This window comes from Trachinotus anak, unplaced genomic scaffold (genome assembly GCF_046630095.1).
Source record: "Trachinotus anak isolate AG129_WGS33_773 ecotype Australia unplaced genomic scaffold, CSIRO_AGI_Tana_v1 ptg000002l, whole genome shotgun sequence".
In the NCBI taxonomy this organism is placed as follows: Eukaryota; Metazoa; Chordata; class Actinopteri; order Carangiformes; family Carangidae; genus Trachinotus; species Trachinotus anak.
Window position 1 is genome coordinate 16,391,335 of NW_027273853.1, and position 19,602 is coordinate 16,410,936.

The following is a 19,602-nucleotide window of genomic DNA, read 5'->3' on the forward strand; positions in this document are numbered from 1 at the left end:
CACACTGGACTAATATATTACACGGGGTCCTACAATAGTGCACTATACTGAATACCATACCACACTGTCTTACGAGTTAATTCACTGTTATCACTGTAACTGAACTGGCTAAAAGAAGAATAATAAGGATCTTAAAAATGGATGACCATTTTATCACAGCCATCCTTTTTTTTCTGTGATATGTGACCATGGTATAAGTGGGTTACTGCACTCTGAGGTGTCTTTATAGAAAGTTATGGTCTCTGTGGAGGCATCTGCACCTCTGCCTCATTCATTATATTTAGATATATTGTGTTGGCATAGGCTGTAGTGGGAATTATTAATGACAGCTTTGATAGCATTTGCAAATTCACTAGACTTATCGAGCTACTGATCTTAAAAATCATATTCATTCCAATCAGATCAGAAGATAATCCTTGGATTTGGTCAGTAAATTTGCATGAAGCAAAGATTTTTTGTACATTGTTCAGAGTACATTTTGTACATTTTTTTTAATCATATGAGGTCCTCCGGTACACCTACTATATAGCAGTAATTCCCTCATGTATTTAATTTCCCTCAGTGACCCCAGCTCCAGCAGCAGGCTCCAGTCCTTCACATGGCTCCAGTATGCAAAACGGGCCCTCATCTTCAACCTCTGATCCGCATAATGCACATACCCATTACAGTAGTGACAATGATGACGACTCAGAGACTGAGGACGAGGCTTTACAGAAAGAAATAAGCCGTCTGAGAGAAAAGTATGTCACACATTTACAATCTCATTTTACACTACTATTATTTACCTGTATGACTGTTAGTTTACAGCTCAGTAGAACTATTTTAATATGATTGTTTTTGTGCCTTTCCTCTCCTGCTCACAGACACATGACAGAAATTCAGGCCTTACAGACCCGTCAGAAAGAGGAAATAGAGGCTCTATACACACGCATGGGGAAACAGCCTCCTCCATCAGTCTTCTCCCCCGCTGTGGCCATGGCTGGAGGTCGACGTAGGCTTAAAAGCAAAAGCCACAAATCTGCTCGTAGTAGTGGACAGCCCAGTCCCATACACTCAGGTAGGGACACTAGGGTTTTTTGACATTCAAGACAAATTTAATATAAACTTTTAGGTCAATACTGCAGTTTGTGTTCTATTTACATGCGTTACCAAATATTTAAATATAAAATTCATTCTTTGCTGTGATCGCATGTTCAGGATCCCCAGCCTCAGCTCAGAGCCTCCATGGTTCAGAGTCCCCTCCAAAGCAAAGTTCACCCTCTGCATCAGAGGCCTCAGAAACAGCAACCGATGCATCACAAGCAGTTGGTAGATCATCCATACAGCAGCTCCGATCCTCTCCATCTATGCCCAGCCTCAGCAGTTGCTCCACGGGTATGTGCAAGCACTTAATCTTTTCACAGTGAGTTGCGTGAATTTATTTCTTAAATTAATTTCCTCTTTTACAAGTCATCTCTCATCTTGTTTCCCAGGATCAAGCGGGACCACCTCCACAAATGGTTCATGCCAGAACCATTCTACTTCCCTAACCCAGGTGACTGGACCCACTCCTGCTGCCTCTCACACCCAGAAGGGCAAAGGCACCTTTACTGATGACCTGCACCAACTGGTGGATAACTGGGCCAGAGATGCTATCAGCCTCTCCCACTGCAAGAGAGGCCCTAAAACTGGAGCACAGACAGCACTGGGACATGATGTAAGCATTCAGTACTTTCTTTTAGAACAATTGGAGCATCTTATGACTGTATGATCACATAAGATACTTACATCTTTGCTAAGCACTTACTGTCTGTAATAATGCTGCATTTTCAGTAGTAAGATTTATTTTTTTTCTCTGTGACAGATAATCCTTCCAGCCAACATGGGCCGTAAATTCTCAGCTCCTGGCTACCTCTGCCCAACACTTCCCACACCTTCCAACAACACATCCACCACCACCACCACTCACCTTCCCAACCCAGCCAATCCCTCTGTCCCTCTAGGGCCCCGTAAAGGTTCCCTGGGCCCAGTTGCTCAGGGGTTTGGCTATGCCTCAGCGCCATACAGTGCTCCTCAGTGGGCAGGACCCACAGGCACATGCCAGGTCAGCATGCTTAACCCTGCACAGCCACTAACACAGTACCAGCCGCCTACGACAGCCTCAGTGTCCATGCACCAAGGCTACCACATGGGAACCACGCCAGCCTCCCAGAAATCAGTCAGCCCTGGAGGGTCCAACCTGAGGCCTACGTAGCCCAGTCAGAGCCCTGGTCAAGGCTGAGACCACAGGGCCACACAGGGCAGAGAGGGCAGACGGTCGTTGATCGAGAAACAGTAGCTCTCTTTGCAGTATGTGGGTTAGCTGGCTGGGTATTGTGCTTTTTATTTTTATTTCAACTTTTATCATTATGTGTTAGGAGTTGATCTGTGTCCTGTCAGGCAGAACAAAATCTTTCTGGCAATTGGAGGGAGAGTGCAATACACATCCACAGCACAAGAATCTCACACTTGGCCTGCCATTAGCTGTGGAATTGAGCTGTGACGAGCAGGTTGGTTTGGTGATGTAACGACCCAAAAGTGCAACCAACAACAGCCAAAGAAGTCTTTTGAGAGCAGAAGTTGTTATGTTGTGATTCCTTTGAAAAGGAGACAGTAGGAGAGATTCTATTTGACATCTTTACTGGTCCTGAATTTAAGCCAAACTGGCACTGAAGAAAGTTGAACTAATATACCACAACACGCACGTGTGCACACACCTGACTAAACACTGACCTGGTTGAGTGACTTGGGATGGTAGGTTTCGTTGTCTCAGAGTGAGGGAGAATGTGAGTGTACAGAAAGTGGAAGCTAGGAGTGGGACAGTTTTTGTTTGTTCCAGATGGAGCAGTAAAGTGTGACTGGTGAAGCGACGAGAAGAAAGATGTAGTAAGTTAGGCTGGAGTGTAATGGACAGGGTTGGAATATTAACACATCCCAATTGCTACCTATTAAGTAAAATGCAATAATGGCAAAGAGTAGATAAACTGTCCCTTGTAACTGTGGCCTTAATCCCCAAACACATTTAAACATTGACCTTGTAAATAGATATTTCTTCACTGAGTTATGATTCCATGTTTAGCATATTTATGTCCCTGTGAGAGTCTGGTGTCATTGTGATTTCAGTTGTCTCTATCATATAGCTTTATTGTCATACTGATTTATTTTTCACATCTGACATGTAAGCCAGTGAATCTATCACATAAAAAAGCGTTGTCCTGGTGTTGACCACCATTTGGAGTTAAAGTGAAGCTGAGGAGGTGATGCTGCTGTAGATCACAATCTATGTAGAGGGTGTTTGCAGGGTGATAAATTATTTTTCTTTTGTCTTGATTTTACACAAGAATGATATCTTGTTAAGAATCCTAAGTTGACACATTAAACCACTTCACTTAGTGCTTAGCTGTGAGATATGAGCAGTTCAAAATTTAATAGTTTCAGTTTATTAGTGTACTATTAGTGGAAGGTTTCAGACTCTGAGGAGATGCAGCTTTCCCACTTCTCCCAGTTGTTTACACAGACAGTAAACAGGTTGTTAGCAAAGTCATGTCACATTAAATATCAATTCTCATAACATTTAGCCGTCATGTCTCAAATCACAAGTGTCTGGGGTTCTCTTCTGTGGTCTGTTTTTGTATGCGTTATTTAATAAAACAAACAAATGTTCTTTATGGACCTGTATTCAGCCATCAGATTTTGATGTTGTTTCACTGTAATTATTATTAAAGGTTGTTAAACAACATGTAGTTAAAGGAATATAAGAAGTGCAATTGCAGGGTCGTTGTTATTGGTATCCTTCTCACCACGCAGGAGTAATCCTGTGGTTTATTAAGCTCTTCGATCTATGACTGCCCTGCCCCCTTTTCTATTTTATTGTACATATATTGATGTGAGGTAAATGCTTTCACATAACGCTCTGTCACTAGAGTATGCTTGTGGTGACCCACTCTACATGCACATGCACTCTAACCTGTAAACATGAGGAACACTTTAGTGCCTTGCATCCTCACTAATGATAAGTTCCGGATTCATCTACTCCTGTAGCTGTGACTGTACTGCAGAAAACCAGTTAACTTAACCTGTACACAACGCAAACACGACCTGACACAGCCAACTCGGAGGATATCACACTCTGAAACGTTGAACACAACACACAGGACTGCAGAACAAAGAGCACAGAGTAATATGGGGAAAAACAAAGTTCTTTTCTCTCCAGTTACATTTGTGTTGGTTGTGTAATCAGCTGTATATTTATATTTGGCTCATGCGTACTTGATTTTCGCTGACATTTGTTTTTGTGGATTTATTATTAAACCATTTCATAGAAGCACTTGTTCAGGCAGCGAGTGAGCTGTTTAAAGGTTTAAAAGTTGTCATGCTCTCATGCTGGCTCAACTTCTGTCTCACCACCTCACGCGAGTGCCATGCTGTCGTCGTGACTCTTTCGCCTGCTCATAGATTGGATGAATAGTTAAACTTCTCTAGAGAAAAACTAAGTTACTGCAATGCAGAATATGCAAAGTTTAAAGTTTTATAAGGACTGAGGGGTAATGGAAACATTTGCATGCTGATGAGGGTTGTTACTGACTTCAATGTTTTTGATATTGGTATATTAGTGATTTTTTTTTTATTATTATTATTTGCCTTCCTCAGACTCATCACAAAGTGTTGTCTGTTTAATTGTCATTCACAAGTATCACAGGCACAACTACAATATCAAACTATCAGCATATGATTTCTGCATGTCGGCTTCACTGGTGTTTAATCTTACAAATGACAACTGGCCACTGTACAGCACAAGCTCACAACAAAGCTTAAGGTCCATGTGCTACTATGATATCAGTAATTATCACAGACCTTCATACAGTACTGTTTGAGGCTACTGACACGCAGTAATATGTTTTATTCTTATTTTGGATCCCTCCATACAGACTTCCTGTGATTCAGTGTCTGTTTTGTGTATGTTTTTCACATTGTACAAAATGTAAAAACAAATAAAAAATATCAATTAAAGCACTTGTCATGCTCATTGGTGTAATTAAAACATGTTATGACCAGACTGCCTTTTTATTTACTAGTTTGTTATTAACTGAACGGGATTCTCCAGGATGATTTTGGGTGTTTCTTGTTTCATCACACCACTCCATGTTAAGCTTATTCATCAAATTTTATTTAAAGATCCTGAAAACTTGGTGTCAAATCCATCATATTTATCTTTGACATGAAATATTTGACTAAATCGGTGAGAATCAAAGATGAGGTCTTATTTATTAATAGTTTGTTGGTATGCTTTTTTAAAAATATAGTGTTCACAAAAGTACATTGCAAGAAATCTTTTTTTAGGAGAATGATCAAAAGGTTTTTTCCCCCCACCACTGCAGCCTGATAAGACAGATCACTGCTTTTAGATAAATACAAACTACAGCTGACCCACTTCTGTGCTAAGTTTCTTTATTTTTTTTTTTTTTTACAAATCCAGGTAACATTTCTCAAAATAAACATAGCAGCAATTCATGACCTCAAATGACATTAAATGTATACAAACTAAAGTATTTATAAACAAAAATAAAATCATACGGCCGGATTCTATAAAGTGTTGAGGATATGAACTCAAGTGTCCAGCCTGCGTTTCTTCATGTACTGTCCTTGTCTGAACGGACTGAAGGCTTCACCTGTAAGATTGAAAAAGTAGAAATAAATAACATGCTGCACAGTTTAGTTAACAGCTCACTGACAAATGAGCAACTCTGCTCATGAATCTTCACCTGGTCTCCCCTGATACTGGTTCTGGTGTTGAGGTCTGTACTGAGTCCTGTCCTGTCCCCTGCTGTATGACTGGGCCTCGTCTGGAGGTTTGCCCGGGGGTCTCTGGGGGGTCTTACTGCGCGTCTGCATCTGATGATTCCCAGGCGTGCTGGGCTTGAGCCCTCTGGACGATGGCCCATCTGCGGGGACGTCCAGCTCCTCAATCCCATCTAGAGTGAAATCCCACATCTCAGGATCATCTGCAGAGGAAGATGAAGCAGAACTGAGCAATGTCGGCTGCTAAAAGCTGAAGACACAGCAGGTTTCCTCACTACACTGTCTGTATTATTGAGCCCTCTGGTGGTAGGTTACAGCACCTGCTAAATACTCATCCCTGCTGCTGGGTGTCCTGTGTCCATCACTCAACCCATGTACACCTTCATGACCTGGGGGACAGAAACATCTTCATAGAAAACACCATGACCTCATGAATATTGAGACTCTTCAAGCTAGCGATCTCAAACTACAGGCCCTGGGAACTAATCTGGCCCACAAGACGATATCAATTAAAAAATTTATTTTATATTTTCTATATTATTTGTCAGTCTTTTATTTTACAATAATTATTTTATTTTATGGAAAGGCTACAAAATCTGAGCTTTGAAAGACTGCAGCTGTAAACTTGTCTATTATAATTGTTTTCTATTTTGTTTTCATTTTATCAATTTCATTCTATTTTTATTTATTTCAATATTTATTGTGCTTTTAATTGTCATTCTAACATGTTGAAATGCCTTAGAATTTGAAAGATCAGTAAATAGCTGGGCAGATTTACTGTGGTGCACATAACGTGTATTTCTAAATCTACAACTGAGGTTTAGAAACTGAAGGACAGTTTCACAAGAATTGCATAAGTAATTATTTCTCTAATGTCTCCAAGTAGAAAGCCAGTGAGTCCAGCTATAGAAGCTCAAGACAGTTATCGTGTAGGTACAAGGGAGAAATTTACTGCTGGAGAAAAAAATAATCTGCAGTATTCCACTTGTAAAACCTGTCCAGTGTGACGTCATTTGAGTTTGAGACCGCTGCTTTAAAACAGAATGAAGTCACCCTGAATTATTTAATTTTACCTCCACTGGGTGCTCCTCCAACAGGGACCTCTGCCCCCTCAGACTTGACTTGATCCTGTTTTTGCTGTAGCTTCTTGGCCTCCATCTCTCTCCTGAACTTCTGTTGCAGCTGCTGCTGTCGGAGCTTTCTCAGCTGTTTGGGGTCTGTGTGCAGTTCAGATCCGACAATGTCCACTGAGTCCATGGCAGGCCTGAGAGGAGGACCGGGAGAACTGAGATTGAAGGTGATGCGCAGTTGCAAAAGTGCTGAGGAAATGTAAAGTGGCATGTTCACCTGGAGCCCTTGTTCTCGCTCTTCCTGTCGGGAGCAGGGCCAGTATTAGGAGTGTGGACTTCTGAACAGTTCTGGTTCTGGTCAAAGACTCGGGGCTCCAGCGGCATCCTGGGAGGACCCACTGCAGATACAAGCCTCTCCTCTCGGACCAGACTGGAGAACCTGGCCTTCTCCACTGAGGGTTCCCCCTCAGAGCGCTTGGTCTGGGCTGGGTTGACAGGAGGAGGAGGCTTTGTGTGGAGGAGAAGTGACAAGATTCACCATCCACAGACTGAAATGAAAATTAAACACTAAATGCTAAAAGTTTATAACCTGCATCTGACCTGTTTGGGGATCTTGTTTATGGCCAGGAGGTATTCTTTATCCAGGATGCAGTTTCCAAGGGCATTACCAAAGCATCTCAACAAGACAACACAAATACATTTTAGAAAAACTGTTTGTTCTAGATTATTTTTTCTTCATACAATACGAAAAAATGTTAAGTCCAGTACTTCAGTGCTCTCTTCATGCCATCAGTGACAGCCTCCTTTCGCGCCTTTTCCAGTGACAGAGCTTTAGACTTCAGCCCCTCACTGACTCCATAGCCGACATCCTCATGAAACGACCCATCCTGGAGGAAAGGTGGACAACATGAGTAGCAGAGGGCGATGAGGGGTTGGGGGTTTCTGGTGAAATTCGTTGTGATGGGATGATTTGTCGTGAAAATTTTGCTGGAATCACATACATTCTTTTTTTTTTTTTTTTTTTTTTTAAACAATGATCTAACCTTCAGCTGCACTTTGATAAATGCACTGACTCCGACATAAAATTTCCCATTGATGAGGTCTACAAAGTCTGTTAAAACACAAACACAGCTTCTGTTAGTCTGGCTGCATGACAGTGGTTTGGGGTTAAAACAGGATCCTGTGGCAACAAGAAGCTTCATGAGTCATACCGACATTCTGCTGAGAGATGGAGTGAGACCAGCCATTGTATCCAAATATCTCGTTAGCCAGGCTGATGACACGATGCCCTTCAACATAGCACACCTGTTGAAACCAGAGAGACAGTGGCGCCAGCTGACTTACAGTCAAGTGATCTTATGCAGCTTTTGGTTTTACTCCATATCGCAACAAAGTTTTTATTCCTGCATGATTTTGCTTGTGGATTGGATTCATATAAATTCACACTAACACATCTGTTGTATAGACAAATGTTTGTAACACTTCTGCAATATGACTAAAATGCATAAATTTGCTTCACAGCTGTAGAGAGAGTCACAGAGACTGGCAGAGAGAAAAACAAAGACTTGCCCTCTGTCCTCCTCCAGCTGCTCTGGTACTGATGTATTCTGGTCCGAGCCTCTGACGCAGAGCGTTGTGCACTGCCTGGTACTCCTCAGCTGTGTAGGTGCACTGTCAACACAGTAGAGTTACAGTTAGGAACCAAAAAAAAAACAAAACAAAATTACACACTTATTACACACTTTTACATTTTATTCTTTATATTTCTGTTTATTCTTTGTGATAATCAGAGTTGTTTTCTTTTCAAATTCTGTAGCACCTCGACATTTTAAAAACTGCATGAAGAGTGTAGACTCTCACATAAATACAAAGTGGTGATTTTTCAGTCATTCCTCATTGATTTCTGATCAACTCCCAACCCAACCTTTCAGAGCCCATTTCCTTCCATGCACCTGTTATAAACGGGTTGAGCTTTATATGTAATTTTTTATTTTATTTTATTTTTTTTTAAACTATTTTTCCTGGTCATTGATTATTTAATCCTTTATCTTAGTCCACTTATTGTCATTTTTGGACAGGGTGCCTAGACTGAGGACAGACAGAAACACACACACACTCTCTAACACAGGTCGGACGTGAAAACATGGTGAGACAGGAGCAGCTGTGCTTTAGCTTTCTGATTAATTAGCTCGGCACACCTGAGTCCCACTGAAAGCATGAGTCTGTGACAGGAGATTTAAATTCATTCATCCACCTACCTCTCCGAAGGACCTAGGTGAAGAGGTGCTCCTTTCCTCGGTGTTAGTGGACATAGTTGCAGAGCTCTGCTGTGGTCTCTAAAACAAACAGACAATAGCAACTAAATAACAACTGCCAGCTACTGTAACTCCTATAAACGCACTTTAAAATCCACAATTGTAGCCTGTTTATTAAAAGCTAACATTAAGTGAAGCTAACTGTACAGTCTTCCCTTCGGCAGGTCAAACTAACAAGTTAATACTGGCCTCACTTACCTCGCTAATACCACATTAGCCGCTGTAAAGTTAGCTCACATGTATAAATACAAACTCACCAGCTAAAATCCATGAGGAGTAAGTTGTGTGTTGTATAAATCAGCAGCAGCAGCGAAATATTTGCCACATTTCAGTTTGGAGATCGTCTGAATTTCCCGCCCGGACTTCCGGAGGAGGAGCCTATGCTGCCTTTACGGCCCGTCGGAAAACCGAGACGTTCACGTAACAATGTTTTTGTGTTCATTTTCCCATTTGGGATTTGATCAGTACTCAATACGTTTTTAGCGAAGAGTATGGTTGTATGATTTTAAGACGTGTTAACGACTCTTATATATTATATAATATAATATATATATATATTATGAATCAGTCAGTCTGACTCAGCTGTGTTTATACGACTTTTGTCCCTTTTGTCTTCAGCCACACCACAAATGTTGCTGTTACCATAGTGATGTGGTCTGAGGCCAGTGCAGGACAGAGTAGAAAATCTTCATCAGAATTAATTTTATCAAATTTAATTTAATAAACTTAAATTGTGTTTTAAAAGAATGGAATAAAATACATACCTGCAATACGTGCACTTCCTCTCTACAAACAGCAGTGAAGGTTATTTTAGTTCTGAGCTAGAAAAATGATTTATGAACTATAAATAGATCCATTAAAGATATTCACTGTTTCCTAAAGCTGATATAAAGGCCATGTTTTCTTCCCCCTCTCTCACTGCAGACTGTAAATAATAAAGACACTGTCCACTGTTAATTTAGTTGCTATTTTTAATTTATGTTTCTCCAATTTGTCTAGTCTTAATTTTAACATTTGACTTCCATTGTAGACCTTATTTTTTCACTCTGAATATATTTGCAATTAATTATCTGAACACAAAAAAATGCTAAAAAAGAGCAAAGCATTTTACTGCATAAGAAAATCGACTGTCACAACACGCATAGAAGTCTCGTGATTTGTTGCTTATCAATGGGTCCCTTTACTTTGACAGTAAAAAAAAAAGAAGCAACAAAATCACTTTCTCACACTTTGAGCATGCGACTGAAATTTGCTGCAGGTTTGAGTTGTTTTTCCAATAATGGCTTTATTTTCTTGCTCACGGGACTCACTTAATTACATCACGCTCCGTGGAAATAGAGGATTATCTGCAAATACCAGCGCCTGCACTGACAGATGGCGTAACGCCCAGTGTGTTTAAATGCATGGATCGGGGTCAGTGGTGGACACTATGTATTTTCATATGACTGCCTCCTATTCTGATTGTACTGGCCGAGGCAGCGTGGCACACGCAGCTCTCCGTGGTGTCTGCGCAGCTGCGTGTGCTGTGGTGCAAATACAGTATAGCTCTTGGTTTGTTTGTTTTGGAAGATGTCGATGCGTTTAGGTTTAAGAACCTGGGCCTTTGTGCCTCTATGTCAGTGTCTCCCACATGAGCCTGCGTTTTAATGCTTGAGGGATGAGGAGAAAACTGTTCAGACATGTCCACGACTCGCCAAACCCAGTGCTTTTATGTTTTCCTCTCGAGCCCCAGTGATTCCCCTGTTTTGCATACGAGTAAAAACCACAATGCGCGTCCACGTTGCTGCTCGCGTCCGTGAGTCCAGGTTCGCTTTGCATCTAGTCAAAACAAAGCGGGGGCGAGCCGGAGAGGGAGCGAGTGAGCGGCGGTGCATGCTTCATGAATGAGTCCCCCTCCGCCGCGCCGCAGGTCGGACCCCTCATCCGCCTGCAGCCCGATGCCCGTGTGGGTGCGCAGACCGGCGGGGAGCAGTCCGGCCGATGAGCCCGGAGAGTAAACACTTCCCATCGGTGCTACATGAGCGTTTCATCCCACCAGGAGCGACACGACAGGATCAGCGACGGTGAGTGCAGGCTACAGTGGGCGGGCAGAGGCGCATGACATACGGCAACTTTGTAGCCATTATGATACAGTTTTTATGCATAGGTGGACTTAATGATGCATCTGCGCCAGAGTGTGTGTGTTCAGGAAACATCCACGCTGTTTATAGTGACACTTTGCCTCATCCTCTCGTCCAAACAAGTAAAAAAAAAAAAAAAAAAGAAAAGAAATAGAAAAAAAAAAAACCTCCACGTACGCACGACTGGCTGCACATTCCTCCCTGTGTGATAAACGTGGACTGTTGATTGCGTGTCTGGCCGATTGATTGGCTATCTTATGTCGAATAAACGTGTCGGGGAGAGCAATACAGACTAATAGAAATTAAAAGTGGCATCGATATGACTGTAGTCGCCCCTCAAAGACAAGGAGGAGGGGTGAACAAAAGCAGAAATGCCCAGACTGGCGTGGCATGACATGTCGAGTATACAGCATGTAACCTGTCTGTGTCTCTGACTGAGAGGTGATGTTACTCCAATGAAACTGCAGATCAGTCCATCAGAAAACACAGGAGTCACCCATTTATTACTGGCATGCAGGATGTCAAGAAGGAGGCTTGTGTTGTGTCTTTGTCTGGAGAGTGACAGCCCAGACTGTTGTTCTCCCCTCTGACCAGGGGATGGTGCTTCACTGTGTACAGAGTGTTTCTATGGGGAGACACCCAAATAGACCATAATACTGTAATGTCATACTCTTAAGAGAAAGGATCGTTGCTACGTGGCTTTTGCAGGAATAATCCCCACACACAGAGTGTACATGCACACACACGCATTTCCCTTTTTTGTCTGATGTAATGTGTGTGTATTGTGGTGAAGTTGCAGAGTGGGTTGAGCTCTGATTGCAAAACACTCATCCATGGTGTTGAAATAACAGCCACTGACAGGAATAAGGAAACAGAAAGCAGCCTGCTGATTTCACACTAAAACTAATTTACGGAGATTACAAATGTGTGGCTTGGTTTTCTCCTGTGCCCCTTTGGTTGTAAGTTTTACTTTCAGTTATTATGTTTGTCTGTTTTAGCGCTTTAATGTCTCTTATTTAATTCATTCTCCAAGTAAAGGGTAGAAGGAGGATCATGACCGCGTTAGAGCCTCAGACATTTTTCTCCGATGCCTCATGCATCCATTAAAAATGTGATCCCTCGTGTAGGCTCTGTTTACCTTTGCTGATATTTCTACCTTTATGCAAACCTTAATAACAATTTCTCCATTATTTCCCCCCTTATATGTTCAGATGCTTGATGGACTAAGGCGGAGGCATGCCTCCCGGCCCTCCCCCAGACCCCTGTCCCTCAACTTCAGCACCTTCTCTGCCCCTCCCCCGAGCCCAGACATGGAGAGCAGCAGTGAGCATCCAATCAGGAGGTAAGGCTCAGTTTCTGGGATTAACATTTCACAACATACAGCACTCTGGAAGATGCATGAACTATACATCAGCATTCGTAAAAATCCCACCATCTCTCGTCCCAGCAGATTTCATTACCCGTCAGAGCTTTGCCTACAACACATGTTGAAAGAGAAGATGTCTCATATAGAGCTAGACCAAGAGATAAAGCCAAGGGCCCAATATATCAGCGATGTTAGCTTATGTGTCGGTATAGAAGTTGGCCAATAAGTAATGGGAAGTGTCTGTAACGAAATGCCAAAGAGGTGGTTGAGGTATGAAACAGCATCTCAGTCACACTTACCAGAGAGCACTGACAACTTCAGTTTTTTACACTCAAAAACACATTTTTTTGGTTCAAGTTCTAAAGTCCTAATTTAAAGGATAAAAATGTATATATTGTAATGTAATAATATATTGTCATCAGATTTTTATAAAGGCATATTTTTTGCCAAAAATTAGATGAGAAGATTGATACTGCTCTCTTATCTGTATGTTAATATGAAGCTGGAGACAGCATTTGATTAGCTTAGTTTACTATAAAGACTAGAAACAGGAGAAAACAGCCAGCCTGCCTCTCTTCTAAAGCCCATTAATTAACATGTTACAGCTTATATGTTTAATTCATACAAAAACCAAAGTAAAACCAGTCCTGTTGTGGTTTCATGGGAGTTATATGCCAGACTGTTTTGAGTTTTGTATGGATTAAGCAAACAAGGTTTTTTGTCAGTTTTAGAGGTGTTTGTAGGTGGATTTTGTTGACCGTGGAGAGAGCCAGGCTAGCTGTTTCCAGTCTTTATGCTACGTTAAGCCAAGCTAAATAGCTGTTCGCTCTAGCTTCGTATTAATTGAACAGTCATGAGAGAGGTATCAATCCTCTCATCTAACTCTCAGTAAGAAAGTGACTGAACATATTTCCCAAAATGTCAAACTATTCCTTTAACCCCTTAAAAATAAGCAGCCTGCCATTGTCGGGTCAGTCATTACAAACTCATGCAAATTCAAAGTATATTACTTTACTTTTACTTTACCTTTTTTTTGTAAAACACTAGTATAATCCCAAAATTTACAAAGATACCAGTTATATCTGGTTGAATTTTAGGAAATGTGTCCAAAAAGATATCCAGAAAATTAACTTTTGATGAAGTGAAGAAACGTGGATTTCCAGGTTTGAATATTTTGTTCAGTGCGAACGTCATAGTTTTCATGAGTAGTTCGGACAAGCTCGTATACAGCTTGTCTGAACGTAGACATCATTTTTCCAACCTTAAAGCTGCTACAGGGGATATAAAAGAGGAGAAACTGAACATTAATGGGGTCTCATTATTAGCATTAAAAATCCAGTGTCAGTCGGGCTCTAGTTTCGTGCATTATACTACGTTTTACTTTTCTTGTCCTGCCACCAGCTGCGTTGAACATGGGGGAGCAGGAAAACCTTCTTTACTGTCCTGTATTGTGTCACTGTTTCCTATCCCTGTTTTTGTTGTTGTTAATAAGCTGGACCACTTCCTCCTCCACCTCCCCTTCTCCACCTCCCCTCTGTACAGTCACAAAGTCCTAACTGCTTCAGTCTGCTTGCCCTGCAGTTCCTCTGGCATCTGTGCTCTGCATAAATATTTGTTTGCATCAATGGCTGTATTGTACTGACAGAGAGGCAGAGAGGGAGGAAGAGTATGCCCCCATCGGTGCATGTGCTATTGTTTTCTTCTCTTCTGAGAGGGGCAGTGCGGTGACACTGTGGCCCACCTCTCAGCTTGGCTCCACCCATCCTGCTCTTAACGTGCTGCCCCTCTCTCACGATGCATCATCCTGTCCTACTTCTCTCCTCCTCTGTCGCCAGCCGCTCTTTGTATTGTCATTGTGCTTTTTCCCTCTGTGTACTCTGTCTCGCTCAGACTCACGCTGCTTATGTCCTCCTCTCCCCTCCAGCCACCTCCTCGCGTTTCTTCTCTGTATCTCTGTGTGTCAGTTCATTGCCTGCTCCTCTTTCTATCCTGTCTAGCACTTAGTGCATACTCTTATTTCTCGCCACTTCCTTTATATCTCCCTCATGAGGACTCTGCACCGGCTGAAGTTGATGAGCTCCCCCAGCCTCAGCGAGCTGGGGAAGAGTGAGAAAAGTTCACCAGAGGACAGAGGGGAGAAGCAGAAGAGGGCAGGAGCCAACGCCACCTGGAACAGGTACACCAAATAAGGTGCAAGACTCTTTAAACTGTGTTTGAATGCGTTTGCGGCAGCAAGGTAGACCGGTTTTATGTGTGTCTTATTTTGCAGCATCCACAATGCTGTCATAGCAGTCTTCCAGAAGAAAGGTTTGGCAGATAACGAACTCTATGTGCTCAATGAAGGTGTCCGGTGAGTTTAGCCACACACAATGACAGTACAGAGAAAACATAATTTATTTTAGACTGTTGATGTGATTTTGTGCTTTAATTAGTATAATTAGCCCACTGTCCTGTGAGTGCTGACTGAATGCTTTCTTGTGAATGAGGTTGTTTGTGTGTGTATGTTCTGTATGTGGGCCTGGGGAGTCATGTGGTCCAGCCAGATATCTCATTATCTTACCAAACCACATCCATCTCTCCTATCACATCGACCTCCGTTGAAGCTCGGCAAACACATTTCCATGTACAGAAAAGCCACAAAGAGGTTCACACACATTTCTTTAACGACACAGGAAAACTGGGTGTTTAGTAGATTGGTTTTCATTCTGTGGTTCTGTGTACTTGAGTAATAAACTACAGGTTATAAACACACGCACAAACATTTCTCTCCATTACATATTTATGTTAATTTTGACTTTTGATGTGAAGCAAATGCCACATATTTGTTTTCTCAGACATCTGTTGAAGACTGAGCTGGGGTCCTTCTTCACAGAATACCTTCAGGTAACACGTCTTTGATATTAAATGAAATTGGATCTGGATTGGCAGCAGAAAACATTATCCAGACAAATAAAAGATTCATTGTAGAGAACACGGTGAACACATTTGATTCTATGGTGACAGTACCTCAGATGTTCAGAAATGTTGTCTTCTTTTTACAGAACCAGTTGTTGACAAAAGGCATGGTCATCCTTCGGGACAAAATAAGGTTCTATGAGGGTACGACTGCTCTAATACATAGGGTGGAAATATATTGTTGTGCCAGTGAATTAGGCTTTAATCAAGCGTCTTTTTGGCGTGGTCTTATGTGATCAATGCAGGTCAGAAGTTACTCGACTCTCTGGCAGAGACGTGGGATTTCTTTTTCTGTGATGTTCTCTCGATGCTGCAGGCCATCTTTCATCCGGTTCAGGTACATGACCTTCATAGGAGTCTGCTTGTTTTTGTTTTTGCTGCCCGAAGGATGAATTTCAAACAGTTCTGCTGTTTTCTGTGTCTGTCCTGTGTGCAGGGTAAGGAGCCCTCTGTCCGACAGCTAGCTCTGCTTCACTTCAGGAACACCATAGTCTTGAGTGTAAAGTTAGAGGATGCCCTTTCTCGACCTCGGGCCCGTGTGCCCCCCTCTGTTACACAGATGCTGCTTATTCTACAGGTAGGCCTGCAGGCACAAAGCCAAACTTTACTGCTTGTTTCCTTACTCACTGTTTGGTTATTTCTGTTCTGTTGTTCTGTTAACATGGCAAATCAACACAAACTCGTTTTTTTGAACTTTGCACATGTTAATTTGTAACTGCTTCCAAGTACAGAAGGGTAAGCCACCATCACACATGATTAAACACCTGCTGTTTTGCATCTTCTTTCCAGGTCAGATATACTATCTTGCATCAAGACATGAATATACACACATTAGACTTAATGGCATAAAATTACCCCCCCCCCCCCCCCCAGAAAAAAAAGTTGGGATAAAGAATTCTAATAAAAAAATATATTTTTTGGTTTATCAAAGTGCAATGAGTGCCAAAGAAATGCATGAGTGAATGAAATAAATGAAGCCTATTTGTGAGAATCTGAAAAACAAAGTTAACTTGCCAGTGAGTATAGTGAACACTTGGCCTACATCTAACGACCATTTTCATTAGCAATTTCTTTTTCAATGATTTATCATTACAGTAACATGTTGATGGTAAAGACTCATTTCCATCGCAAGTTACCACAAATTCCTTGTACAGAAGTTACTGATTGTGAGTCTGATTCAGAGCCCACAGTGACATTTTATCACTGTTGATTCCAATTTCTATTATTGTTTTATTATTCTTTATATTGCTTAGTATCCAATCTACAGTCATCCAATTCCCACTGACTCAACATAAAGAAATGCACCAGATTTGAGCAGCTGCAACCATAAATATTTGATTGTTTTTTGTTTTTTTTTTATAAATAACTTACAACATTAAAATCATCATTGATCGTTTTTATTTATGGACATGAGCACTAAGGAACACCTTTAGTTCACAGTCAGATGCCTGTCTGTGTTTGTTTACAGGGAGTCCATGAGTCACGTGGTGTGAATGAGGACTACCTGAGGCTGGAATCTCTGGTTCAGAGGGTGGTCTCACCGTACCTGGGCACCCACGGGCTTTACTCTGGAGACAGTGCTGAGGCCCATTGCTGTGTTCTGGGTGAGACAGTATGTACATAAACCCAAAATAAGAGTAATTTAATGTAGTAATGGTGTTCCTTAACTAGCACCTTCCCTTCTTTTCTTCTTGTCTTTCAGACAAGCGTTTACCGTGGGGCTGGCCCAAGTCTGATCAACCATCTAAAAACCCTGTGGTACGATCAAAGAGCTACAATATCCCTCTGCTGCTGACCCCGGTGGCTGAGTATGACCCAGATGCCAGCTCTGTTGGCAGCGGAGGAATTCGACGCCACTCTGCCTGTGAGATTATATCATGCTTGGAGGAACAAGGACTGGCCTACGCTGACCTGGCCCCAGGATCTGAACTGTCTGGCCCCTCCTCCAACAGGCTGTGTGTGGGCTCTCAGTTCAATGGTATGACAAAAAATTAAGATGTCCGTATCCATCATTATGTTGGTTATTATGAAAAAATAATAACCATAGCATAATAATCCATAATAATCCAGCACTTTGTCAATAACAGGTATTGTACAAGCAGGAGCCAGTGCCATGGACTTGCCTCTTTCGTCTGCCTCCATCCTTCCCCTTCATTCCTCAGGAGCTCTGCACGGCACTGAGGCCACAACAACAATGACTGATCTCAGTAAGGGTGCATCCTCCACGCCGCCCAGTGAATCATCCAGCCCTGAAACCATAATTGGACAAGTGCTAGAGTCTGCAGACTCAGACTCAGATGGGATATTTATTGATTTCCCTTCTCACTCGTCAGAGGCTATGGGGTACAGCCGTGAGGGCAGGCAGAGCACTGTGTAGCTGTGGTTGCCCCCCTCCCCCAAAGTGTGTACGTCAGTAATCTGGGACAAAGATTAAAGAAATCATAAAACTACATTTCATTAAATGGGTACCATCTTCCTTTCTTGCTGTAGTACGATGAGTTTCCATGACGACTCTATTCCAAGTGCTTTCACTGGTGATTGAAAACCTTGTAACTGTAAAATGCCAACTTTCTGAAAACTATGAAAAACACTCCTCCAACAAATACAGAAAATGATTTAAAGAGACATTAATGAGCCATACCATTACAGTGGCTGACATTTACTTTCATTACTATGAATATGGGTACTGTAGTTTACTTTGAGTCAATGCCACACACACCTTCCTGCTGCTTTGTATTAATCTGCATTGGAAAATAGTTACTAACAAAAGCATTATTTACCCTTGTTTGAGCTATGTTTGGTAAAAACTGTGGTGTCCAGTGCTTTTAGTGACTTTGCCTTTTTTTAAAAACTGAACTATATATATTTGTGATCTGTTTTTAGAGTTAATGGGCCTGGGCCTGAGAGCCACAGATAGCCTGGATAAGTAGTGATCACTAATCTATTGTTGGTTCTGGTCTTTTTTTTGGGATTTGGTGACAATAGCAAAAATATATAATATCATGAGCATTATCCTGCCACCTATAGAAGGGAAAATAATCCTTCAACTGAATCACAAAAACTACCAAAATTAGAGTTACAAGGTTTTCACACAACAGCAGTCCCTTGCCTCTTCTGAGGAGATGGCTGTTAAAGCTGCCATTTAAATGGAAAAATGTCTGAAACTTAACATATTTATCATTGGTTTGTTTTGTATTTGTGTATTTTTAACCTCACAAAAGTTTTACATGTTCTGTTTATGCTCTGTTGTCTGCTGGTTGGCAGTAACACAGTAATAAGGGTCTTCTGCTCTCACTTTTGTACGGCATCTTATGAAAATGTGGACTGTTGAATTGTTTTTAATGTCATCATAGAGGTCTAATGCAAAATTCTCTTCTTAGGGCAAACATCAGTGTGACAGCATTTGCTTTTCTGTATTCGCTTTACGGCAGGAGGATGAGAAATACTCCGATGTTTATTGTTTACATTGACAAAGACATGAATATTTTGACTGAATGTTGTCTCACACACTGTATTTTGCACCACCACTACCTTGTAAATAAAAGTGAATCGTTGGTTTTTAGGACAGCTAGTAAGTGTAAAGTGAGCTTTCAACTTGAAACGAATTGAGATTTTAATAAGGGCTTTTTAACTGAATCTTTTTCAAATGATGTTTTACCTCAAGCGTTTTGTACTTTACTTTTTTTGACAATCTATGACGTCTACGGAGTTGTACTTTGTATTAATTTGTATTAATTTGTTATACTAGCCCAGTAAAAATAAATAAATTTGAGTAATGTTTAAACACATGGGTTATCTCCTTCTAATGTAAATTATTGGACATAGAATATTTCCCCTGATTTATATTTCCATATCTGTCAATAGCCTCATAGGATGCTAAACTGGTTGGTCCTTAGGAGTGGGAATGTACATCCTACCCCCACCTCACCTCAGGAAATTTTGACCAGCCACCATGAAGA

General features: G+C 41.5%; 3 protein-coding genes across 14 annotated transcripts in view; 2 read left to right on the forward strand and 1 right to left on the reverse strand.

Moving 5' to 3' along the window:
• LOC139634974 (serine/threonine-protein kinase WNK1-like) overlaps positions 1–5,028 on the forward strand; it is a 29,561-nt gene extending 24,533 nt beyond the window's left edge. For all 7 annotated transcript variants that reach the window (XM_071501831.1, XM_071501857.1, XM_071501812.1 and 4 more), the window contains 5 exons: positions 563–740; positions 864–1,057; positions 1,198–1,374; positions 1,473–1,696; positions 1,844–5,028. In XM_071501831.1, coding sequence (XP_071357932.1) covers positions 563–740; positions 864–1,057; positions 1,198–1,374; positions 1,473–1,696; positions 1,844–2,233 — 1,163 coding nt within the window. In that variant the 3' untranslated portion in view covers positions 2,234–5,028. The remainder of the gene's footprint in view (positions 1–562; positions 741–863; positions 1,058–1,197; positions 1,375–1,472; positions 1,697–1,843) is intronic.
• A 421-nt stretch (positions 5,029–5,449) lies between these two features.
• Positions 5,450–9,614, reverse strand: rad52 (RAD52 homolog, DNA repair protein). 5 transcript variants are annotated; one of them, XM_071501931.1, is made up of 12 exons: positions 9,460–9,614; positions 9,146–9,223; positions 8,457–8,558; positions 8,099–8,192; positions 7,931–7,998; positions 7,656–7,774; positions 7,488–7,563; positions 7,165–7,394; positions 6,891–7,081; positions 6,138–6,206; positions 5,781–6,020; positions 5,450–5,687 (listed from the first exon to the last, which is right to left on the reverse strand). In XM_071501931.1, the coding sequence occupies exons 2-12, from the start codon at positions 9,197–9,199 to the stop codon at positions 5,626–5,628; spliced, it is 1,305 nt and encodes a 434-aa protein (XP_071358032.1). In that variant the 5' UTR covers positions 9,200–9,223; positions 9,460–9,614; the 3' UTR covers positions 5,450–5,625. The 5 variants fall into 5 exon arrangements, with proteins under 5 accessions (XP_071358032.1, XP_071358014.1, XP_071358025.1 ...); XM_071501913.1 differs by having other exon boundaries at positions 6,891–7,102; XM_071501924.1 differs by having other exon boundaries at positions 6,891–7,102; positions 9,401–9,470.
• Positions 9,615–10,494: 880 nt separating this feature from the next.
• Positions 10,495–19,429, forward strand: prr5a (proline rich 5a (renal)). 2 transcript variants are annotated; one of them, XM_071501902.1, is made up of 11 exons: positions 10,495–11,265; positions 12,534–12,664; positions 14,739–14,864; positions 14,958–15,038; positions 15,523–15,571; positions 15,730–15,787; positions 15,889–15,980; positions 16,080–16,220; positions 17,112–17,247; positions 17,346–17,621; positions 17,731–19,429. In XM_071501902.1, the coding sequence occupies exons 2-11, from the start codon at positions 12,534–12,536 to the stop codon at positions 18,018–18,020; spliced, it is 1,380 nt and encodes a 459-aa protein (XP_071358003.1). In that variant the 5' UTR covers positions 10,495–11,265; the 3' UTR covers positions 18,021–19,429. The 2 variants fall into 2 exon arrangements, with proteins under 2 accessions (XP_071358003.1, XP_071357994.1); XM_071501893.1 differs by lacking the exon at positions 10,495–11,265 and adding an exon at positions 12,010–12,281.
• Positions 19,430–19,602: the final 173 nt, after the last annotated feature.

Excerpts from the sequence above, each read along its gene's own strand:
- rad52 (XM_071501913.1), bottom strand. The coding sequence starts at position 9,199 with ATGTCCACTAACACCGAGGAAAGGAGCACCTCTTCACCTAGGTCCTTC. Across the intron at positions 6,207-6,890 it reads TGGAGGAGCACCCAGTGGAG|GTCATGAAGGTGTACATGGG; the intron begins GTAAAATTAAAT and ends TCTGTCCCCCAG. Across the intron at positions 5,688-5,780 it reads CCAGTATCAGGGGAGACCAG|GTGAAGCCTTCAGTCCGTTC; the intron begins GTGAAGATTCAT and ends TCAATCTTACAG.
- prr5a (XM_071501893.1), top strand. The coding sequence starts at position 12,246 with ATGTGTGGCTTGGTTTTCTCCTGTGCCCCTTTGGTT. Across the intron at positions 15,788-15,888 it reads CAAAATAAGGTTCTATGAGG|GTCAGAAGTTACTCGACTCT; the intron begins GTACGACTGCTC and ends TGATCAATGCAG. Across the intron at positions 17,248-17,345 it reads GGCCCATTGCTGTGTTCTGG|ACAAGCGTTTACCGTGGGGC; the intron begins GTGAGACAGTAT and ends CTTGTCTTTCAG.